Source organism: Propithecus coquereli, unplaced genomic scaffold (genome assembly GCF_000956105.1).
Source record: "Propithecus coquereli isolate 6110/MARCELLA unplaced genomic scaffold, Pcoq_1.0 Scaffold128, whole genome shotgun sequence".
Classification (NCBI taxonomy): domain Eukaryota; kingdom Metazoa; phylum Chordata; class Mammalia; order Primates; family Indriidae; genus Propithecus; species Propithecus coquereli.
Window position 1 is genome coordinate 728,786 of NW_012136969.1, and position 9,738 is coordinate 738,523.

Below are 9,738 nucleotides of genomic sequence, written 5' to 3' on the forward strand. Positions count from 1 at the left end.
TCATTTAAACTCTCTGTACCTTGGTTTCCCTATTGGTAAAATAGGGTAAATAATATCTTCCCAACTTCATGTGTTGGTTATAAGAATTACATATAATAACTTACATGAATGAATTATTCAAATACAAATTAGTATGCTAGTTATTAATATAGGAAACACTTATAGTGCTTCCTAAATGTCGAGCACTGTTTTAAGTAATTTATTTATTCTGTCATCTCATATAATCTTCCCATAAACCTATGAGGTAGATACTCTTATCTCCATTTTGCAGATGACAAAACTGAGGCACAGAGAAGTTGAGTAACTTGCCCAAGGTCAATGCCTAGGAAGTAGGACAGACAGGCTTCAAATTTAGTCATTCTGGCTTTAACAGCTGGGCCCATCACCATACATTCTGTTGCTTCTCTCTGAAACTACTAAGGTTTCACCATGCGCAGTGTGTTTCAGTGAGAAAAGAGAACATGGCCCTCAGATGTATAGAGCTGTGTCACCAGAGCAAGTCCAGCCAGCTGCCAAGAGACTCGCCGAGGTGTCAATTACTTCAGTGAATTCTCAGCCTTGTCCCCTTGGCCCAGCAAGCTGGAAAACCAATTCTGTTAGCACACTGAGACTAGCTCCATTTATCAGCTCCTTAACCAGGCTTAAAGAGACTGATGTATAAACCTAAAGACCAGTTTTTAAATTAACAGTGAGAAATACGAGTCTCACAGTAGAGAATACCTGGGCTGGCAAACAAATGTACTCTCTCTGTAGGTAAGTACTTGGGAAGCCAAGTAAAGGTTGCTTAGCGGGTATGGAATTCAGGGGACTAATTGGATAATCTTCAACAGTCACCCGCCACAGGACCCAAATACAGAAGTTTCTGCTATAAAATGATGTATGTATTCCTGAAAAAACCTCACTTTCTGCAAAATCATGCATGAAATAGTAACAGTGGTTACGGGCAGGGAGGGGAGAGGGGAGAATAGGCTTGAGACAAACAATTCAAAATCTATGCATCCTTTTAACACTAGCAAAACAATAATTGATACCGGGGGAGACAACTTGGATGGTACAGACAGGCAGCTTGCACTGGCTAGAGGCTGCCTCAGGGGATAGTAAAAATGCAAAAAAGCAACAGTGTAACTGCAGGTTCTCAGATGAAACACTGAGACCTGAGCTCCGAGCCAGCAGGGCTGCCTTGAAGTTGAGCACAGGAGGCAGTGGTAGAGAGCTCTGCCAGGCTGGTGTTGTGCCTCTCTGGGGAGGGAACCCTGGATACGGGCTGGAAAGGGTCCTGCCTCTACAGCAGCCAAGCCGAGGCTTTTTCTTTATAGGTTTAAATTCTATTCCCCCTATTCTGGCCTTTTTTAACTAGGAAAAATCATGAACCACACAACTCCCACATTTATACCAACATCATTCTCCTATTTACCAATCATATGTGAGCTAATTGGTGTTCTAGAAACATCTGTTGTAGCAGAACAGACAGTATTCAGTCCGTAGTGGGAGTTGGAGGACTGGGAAATGCCCTTTCTTAAGAAGAGTGCTTTGCGTAAATCACTGGGGGTGATTTTGCCCACCTTACCCCCACCCTATTCCAGAAGACATTTGGCAATGTCCGAAGACGTTTTGGTTGTCACACCTGGGGAAGGAGGTGCTATTGGCATCTAGAGGCCAGAAAATGCTACAAAGCAACAACAATGCGCAAGACAGCCTCCCAAAACAAACAATTGTCCTGTGGCGTCCACAGTGGACTGAGAAACTTGGGCTTAGGAGGATGCTGTGCTTTTGGCTCTTTGGGCTCCCTTTTCCAAACAAGCAAGTCCCCAGCTGTCGCAGTCATATTCTAGATGGGTGTAATTTGATGCTGCCTAATGTATAATCATGTTCATACTCCCTCCCTGAGTTTACATGCAGGTGACTTTGGAGACTCAGAAATCCCCAAACTCTGTCACTCATTTACAGACATTTTGGGTTACTTCATGGAGAGTTAATCACACCCATTCAATAAGAATTTTACTAACAGGAAGCTCCGAGAACAATCTTGGAGCTTTCTCAGTGATGTTTCCCACTCCCAACAACAAGATGTTTGTAATGTTTATATTACCATAGTAGCTCAATGCCTGGCTTCTCTACAATATAATTCAGTGGCCTGCTGCTTTAATTAAAAGAGACCAGGGATAAAATTCTGTTCCTACCACTTAATAGCTATGTGATTTTAGGCAACAGATTTAACCCATTGGAGATTTAGTTTCCTTTTTTTTTTTTTGGTAGAATAGGGCTAATGATGCCCAATTTACAGAATTGTTGGAAAGATAAAATACAGTGTGTAAAAGTGCACAGCCCCACTTGACATGTAACATATGCTCAATAAATATTAGTTCCTTTTCCCTTGTGATGATACCATACCCAAAGAGCCATTGTGAAGTTTGATTTTCTTGTGATTCGGCTTTTCTTTTTCTGAGTTGTTCTCTGTTTCGCAAATTCCAACTTCCAATGACTTCTGTAGGATCAAAATGAAAGTTATTAGAGAAAGGGATGAACTATGCCATTTATCAGTAAAAGGATCCTACAGCCAAGTGGCAGAATCCCTGTGCTAGGTTTTTCTCCTAGCTTTTTGAGGACAAGGACGGTATCTTACCCATTCTTATAATCCTTGTATGTCTAGAGGAGGCCTGGTGGCAGACGTTCAGTAAACATTTTTGAATGAGAAGGTCCATAGTATTTATTTACACATAAGTGTGCTACCAACCTATTAATTCCTTTAAAATATTTTTTACATGTTGTACAGATAATGGAAAAAGTCAGCCATGTTCTATAATCTTTAACATGTTAACCTGTTTTCATTTTATTCCTCATTTCCATAGAGTCCCTATATTACACAAAGTTGTAATATAGGGTACCACAATTTTATCTTTTTTTAACCTAACATTATATCAGAACTATTTTCCGTGAGACAGTTTTCATAATTATAATTTTAATGATGGTATGATACTTAATCTAGTTGATGTATTCTCATTTGCCCAGTCATTCTACCTGTATTGAGCATTTAGGTTGTTGCCAGTTACTTTTTCCTTTGTATATCAATTTATTATAAACATATTCATTGCATATAGCTTTTTTTCTTTTGAATTTTTTTCCTTAGGATCGTATTTTTTCATGTTCTTTGGAAAATTAAGGATATTATCAAAAAAGGTTCTACTGCCATTCAAATTTGAGAAAAGTTAATGGGTCTTTGATGTAGCACCTCTTAGAGCCTGTGCATGATGCAAATCTGCACTGGGACCTCCAAAAGATAGAGCATTCCCCGTGGACCACTGTACCTTTTGTCCTTATGACACGGGATCTTGCTGGTGAAAAGAATTATATCTTTATTTTTACCAATCTCTAATTAAAATTACCATTTCCTTCAATTATGAATGTAGGTATCAAACCATAGTAGTTTAAGCAGTGTGTGACTTTGTCACCAAAAAAAAATCACGGATTTTTTTTTATCGATTACAGTCATTGCAGATACCTTAAAGTGTCATTTCTTGGTTATGATTTATTTGATTTGATACAATGATTATTAGACCCAGCACTGGGTCTTGTTGTTTAACACATCTACAAATAAGCACATATATTACTATATCACTATTTTTAAGGTTGATAATTGTATCTGTTTACTTTGTAGTCCTATGTATTTAATTTTATATATTTAAAATTCTTTATTCTGAGAAGGGGTTCATCAGAATGCCAATGAGTTACATGGAACAAGAGAGTTTTAAAACACTGTCTTAGTGTATCTCAAGGCCCAGGATTCTGCAAAATACTTTGAGAATGCTGCTTTAGCCAGATCCAAGGACTGAGATTAGTGAGTCAAAGAATAAGCAGTATTATAGTTCTTGCTACATATGGCCAGACCTTTTTCCAAAAGTTATACCAAATTTACACTACCATAGATGTGCATGGGTATACTTGTTTTACCACAACCATCCAGTATTGGGTATTTTCATTATCTTTCATTTAAGTATATTTCTTATTAACAATTTATTTATTATTACCTTATGTTTCTCTGGCTTATTAGAATCTTAGCACTAAAAGGCACCTCAGGTAGTTATACAGCCCTAGTTCTTCCCACCTAAAGTTATATGAACGTACTCAACTATACTGTTTTATTTTTTGGCCAGATTCTTAAAGAAGAGGCAAATAATCATAGCCCCAACTCTTCCCAACAGCCACCACCTCTTAAGGTCTCCTTCATTACCTGGAGTATGGTTCTCTTCTTGATGAAGATCAGATGTCTGATGGTGCTTCAGATGAGATCTGTCCTTTCCCAAATCCATCTTGCTGCAATGCCTTCCTGCTACTTGGTCTGACTTCCACAAGCAGCCAAAAGGCTTTTTTAAAATATCGAAAACAACCAACACTTAAAAAAACACACACATATACACACACGCAAGTTTGCCTGTTGCTTGACTTCCCGCCTAAAAGTTTTATCTGGTTGGACCACTACTGCAGGCTAATTCTATTTTCTTTATCACGCTGCACAGGTGTGAGTAGGGGAAATGGCTAGTGCTAGCAACCTCTAGCATAGGTTGCTAATTTATACAGGGAGCACCCCCGGCCACAGCCCGGCAGGGCACAGCCTCCGGTTCAGCAGTCATCTGGGTCTATCTGCCAGGAAATATGTGGATCCAATGTTTCTTTTTTCCAAAGGAGATGTGTAGAAAGAACACTAGTGTAGAAAGAACACTGTGTCTAGGCTCCAACCAGCTCAGTGGCCCAAGGCAAGTCACCTTCCTTTTCTGTGACTCTCTTTCCTCAGTTGCAAAATGGGTAAATAATTCCTGTCTTGCCTATTTCACACAGTTCTTGTGAAAGTGAAAATAATGGATGTGGAAATTAGGAAGTGTGCTATATATATGTGAAATTAATCTTACATTGTTTTCCTGTATGTGGCTTTTTTTTTTCACCTTAATCTGTTGCAAAATAATGTAAAGTCTTTCTGTTTATGCTGTTAGGTAATAGACATTAAGAGTCAAATTAGAAATTCAAAGTAAATTTGCACCCTTTTTGCTCACCTAGTTATTCACAAGTGACAAGAGATACCTAGTGAAATCCATTGTTACTCTTCCAGGGGAAGGTCAAAAGGCATTTCTTAATGAAAATTTCATGACATTATGTCCCAGAAATTAAGCTGAAATCAAAGGAACCGTTCTCTCTCCAATCAGTCACCCCAAGGAGGCACACAGGACCATGGTTCAACTAAGGAAGAAACACTGAGCACCCTGGATACAGGGAGCCAGTCTGGGAGACACAGGATTAACATATGTGTTCTCCAGTCAAGATTGTTGTTTTGTTTTGTTTTTTTCGAGACAGACTTTCACTCTGTTGCCTGGGGTAGAGTGCCGTGGCAACAGCCTAGCTCACAGCAACCTCAAACTCCCAGGCTCAAGCGATCCTCCTGCCTCAGCCTCCCAAGTAGCTGGGACTGCAGGCATGCGCCACCATGCCCAGCTAATTTTTTCTATATATTTTTAGTTATCCGGCTAATTTCTTTCTATTTTTTAGTAGAGACGGGGTCTCGCTCTTGCTCAGAGCTGGTCTCGAACTCCTGACGATCCTCCTGCCTCAGCTTCCCAGAGTGCTAGGATTACAGGTGTGAGCCACCACGCCCAGCCTCTCCAGTCAGATTGAATTGAAGAGTTTGAATTGCAATGTGACCATTCCCTAATTCAGTGACCTTAGGCAAGTTAAATTGCCTTGGAGCCAGTTTACCTCTCTATAACATGGAGACAATCTTGGTATCTACTTCATAAGGAGACTGGGATGATTAAGTCAGATCATCCATATAAGGCCTTTTATATGTGCCTAGCACATTGAACTTGCTTAATAAACGTTAGCTGCTTTTATTAATAATTAAAATGTAGGAACCAGAGTTTTGGTAAACCAAATCATAGTTTACACGCACTAAAGAAACAAAATCTGAAGGGAATCCTTTATAAAAACCGATATAACGTGAATAGGAGCCCCGTACTTCCATGGAGTCTTAAGGCGTTAGAACTGGAAGAGCCCGAAACCATTAGTCCCTCTCCCTATTTTATATACTTATTGCCAGCAGCACCTTTTACAGATTATGAGATGGGTCACCTTTTTTTATGCTTGACTTTGCCTGGGTATGAAAATGTATGTATGGTGTGAACATATGAGAGAAACAGTTTTCAAACACACTGAAAAGTACTGAGACTGATAAAACACCCAAGAACCTGCCACTAAAATTGAACCTGGTTTTTAATTACCAGTTCTTAAAGCTTAGCTTTGTCTTTCTCAGTTCCCCAGTCTTTCTCCTAAGTAAATCTCTACATCTAAAAATTCAGATAACCTCAGGGTTATCAAAGGAATCCTGTATGGAATGGCAGGTATTCTTTATAGTTTATCTCTTGAAACTTTATATTTTCAGATATGGGGTTTAAAGAACTCAAATTAGAGTAAATTTAACAATGATAAAATAATAATGTTTTATAACTTAAACTGGCATTTTAAATATTGGTCCTTTTATTTGGTACGTTTTGATTCTTACTAGTTAGATCATTTCTTACATTATGATAGTTTAATAAAATAACCCTATAGAATCCTTCTGGGACACCTTCAGAGGACGCAGAGGTACTTCTTCAATAGACTTATCCTTACTCAGAGCTTACAACTTCAGTTCAACAATTCAGCAAATGTTACTGACTGCACACTCTGTGCCACATAGAGCAAGGCTGTCGGGCTACAGAGATGGACGGCATAGTCCCTGACATCTGTGTACTGTAGGCTCACGAGGTGAGAGATATATACCTTTATTGTAAGGAAATAATATTTAGATTCTTTATATCCTGTGACAACCTTCCTAAGTTGATTCCGCCTTGCCCCATGTTCTCTGTGTCTAGAAGCAGAGTGTGGAAGGACTTTAAGAGGGCGGATCTCAAGATAACAGTAAATTGAGGGTAATATTGGGTGGAGGGGGCCAGTGGAGACACTTGGAGCAAACTAGATTGGAAGTCAGGCAAGGTGTCTCTGGCGTGATAAACAGGCCAGAGCAGGAATTTTAGACAGAAATAGCCACACAGTAAGTTTACAGGCCATAGTTCATGGCTTTTCTCTGTAGAAAACTCTAGTTACCAGAATGTGAGACTTTAGGCTTTAAGGCCAGCTATTTTTTAACAAATGCTGCCTTGTTCTAGAGTTATTTTCATATATACACAAAACCTCCCTCTAGGCCACAAACTCTTAAAGGGCAGTTATGGCTCCTGGTTCACCTTTCTGTCCCCACAGTGTGATATACCGGGAGGCCTGGCCCACAGGAGTCCCCATAATGGCCATCGCTCCCTGCATGCAGGGCCAGATGCATGGCCATGCAGCCTGGGAAGGGACTTTACACGCTCAGAGGGGTTGATGCTGCTACAACTTAGTGATACCTTCATCTGTGCCAGAGCTCTTTCCACTGTCATTCATTCTGTGTCCAGCCCTGCCCTATGTGCTGGACATACAGTAGTTAAAGGCCAAAGTCCCTGCCTTTAGGAAGCCTACATTTTAATGGGGAGAGATAAACAGTAAGCAACAAAATATATAATGTGTCAGACGGTGATAACTGCTTTGGAGAAAACTGAGCCAGAAATAATAGGATGAGGAGTGAGGGTGAGATTGATGGTGGCTGCTATTATAAATAGTGTGGTCAGGGAAGGCTTGACTGATAGGGTGACAGGTGGGCAGAACCAAAGGAGGTGAGGGGTTAGATGACCCATGCTGGCACGTGGAAGGGCATTCCAGGCAGAGGGGCACCAGCAAATGGCCTGAGGAGGGGGTGTGGCAAGGAGGTGGGTTCAGAGAGGTAGCCTATTGCCCCTTGCAGGATTTCTGCTCTGAGTGAGATGGGTAGTCATGGCATGGTTTTGGACAAAGGAGTGATGCGATCTGACTTATGTGTTTAAGGAGTTAATCTGAAGGCCAGGCGTGGTGGCTAATGCCTGCAATCCTAGCACTTTGGGAGGCTGAGGCGGGAGGATTGCTTGAGCCAAGGAGTTTGAGACCAGCCTGGGCAACATAGCGAGACCCTGTTTCTACAAAAAATTTAAAAAATTAGCTGGGCATGGTGGTGCATGCCTGTAGTCCCAGCTACTTGTGAGGCTGAGGATGAAGGATCCCTTGAGCCCAGGAGTTGGAGGTTGCAGTGAGCTATGATGACGCCACTGCACTCTAGTACCGGCAACAGAGCAAGACCCTGTCTCAAAAAAACAAAAAAAAAGGAGTTATTCTGGCTACCATGTGAGACAGGGGAGGAGGTGGACGCAAAGAGAATAATCAGAAGGATATTGTAACGATCCAGGTGAGAGATGATCAAGGCTTGGATGATGGAGGTGGTGAAGTGGTGGTCAGATTCTGGATTAAATTGTATATGGGGTTGTATATGGGGTGCAAGATGAAGCAAAGATAAAGGTTTGGTATGAGCAACTGGACGGAGGGAGTTGGCATTAACAGATGAGGAAGACCGGGAGGAGCAGGCTTGGAGGAGATGATCAGGGGTTTAGTTCTGGATGTGTTAGCAGACTAGGGATAAAACAGTGAAGGAGCAGCCTGGGAGGCAGAGGAAAACCAGCAAAGTACAGTGTCCTGAAAGCCGGGGGAAAAAAATGTTTCAAGGAGGAGGGACTGATCAACTGTGTCAAATTTTGCTAAAGGCAAAGTAGAGGAAGGGTTGAGAATTGTCCTAACAATTGATTTCCTAACAATTCAAATCAATTAATTATAGACCCTGGGGTCCAGAGAGGTTAAGTGATTTGGCCAAGGGAATATAGGCAAAATCAGATATATAATTTGCTGGGGCCCAGTGCAAAATGAAAAAATTATTAAGAATTATTAAGAATTTCAGGACAACTACAGTAGAAAATTAAACTCAGCACAGGGCCCTACTTTCACAAGTGCTTCACTGGATCCTTGTAGCAGACTTATAAAGTAGATATTATTATTCTCATTTTCCAGATCAAGAAACTGGTGCTCAATGTATTGAGTGACATAACTAAGACCACAAAGCTAGACTGGTAGTTTGAGCCTGGAATCTGGGCCGTCAGCCTCCAAGACACTCTTCCTACTACTACAGCAAAGTAGGTATTAAGGCAGAGAGTGCTTTCCTGCCTCCAGCCATCTGGAGCAGGCCTTGTCCATGCCTTTCAGAGGCCTGATTGAAGCAGGCGAACGTAGGAGGGAAGGGAACACACTGCTAAGAACTTCTGCATTAGGACCTTTTATGATGGAGGTGAAAAGGGAGCACAGGAAAGACAGCTCAGGCCATGCTCCAAAATGCCCCAAAGCTAATGTCATTCTAGGCTATCTTGATAGAATTATAGAGCCTCGCGTACCAGGGAAGTGAGAGTCCTGCTCCACTTTGGTTTGTCGTACTGCAGCGAGAGTGCACGGTGAAGACCACGTGAGTGGTATTTGAAAGCGGGTACTGAAACAGCAAGGGGTACAGGGCTCTGCCATTTGCTGGCTGGATAATCTGGGGAAAATCACTTAATTCTTTCTGATCCTCAGTTTCTTCCCTTGTAAAATAGAGAAAAGAAATAACCTCACAGGAGTTCTGTGAGCATAAAAAAGACCATGAGAGCTTTTTATAAAATGAAAAGCACTGTGCAGAGGTAAGTCCCATACACTTGGGCAGTATTAACAGTATTACCAGAGTATTCTAATAAGGCACCTGGACATTTTCCTAAAATACATTTTAGTGGAAAAGTC

The 9,738-nt window shown here is 41.1% G+C and overlaps 1 protein-coding gene across 1 annotated transcript in view; it reads right to left on the bottom strand.

The window, feature by feature from the left end:
• The window catches only part of HEMGN (hemogen), an 8,003-nt gene extending 3,696 nt beyond the window's left edge, over nt 1–4,307 (bottom strand). Inside the window, exons 1-2 of the mRNA XM_012638263.1 lie at nt 4,229–4,307; nt 2,392–2,485 (exon numbers count right to left, since the gene is read on the bottom strand). Coding sequence (XP_012493717.1) covers nt 2,392–2,485; nt 4,229–4,307 — 173 coding nt within the window. The remainder of the gene's footprint in view (nt 1–2,391; nt 2,486–4,228) is intronic.
• Between the last annotated feature and the right edge of the window lie 5,431 nt (nt 4,308–9,738).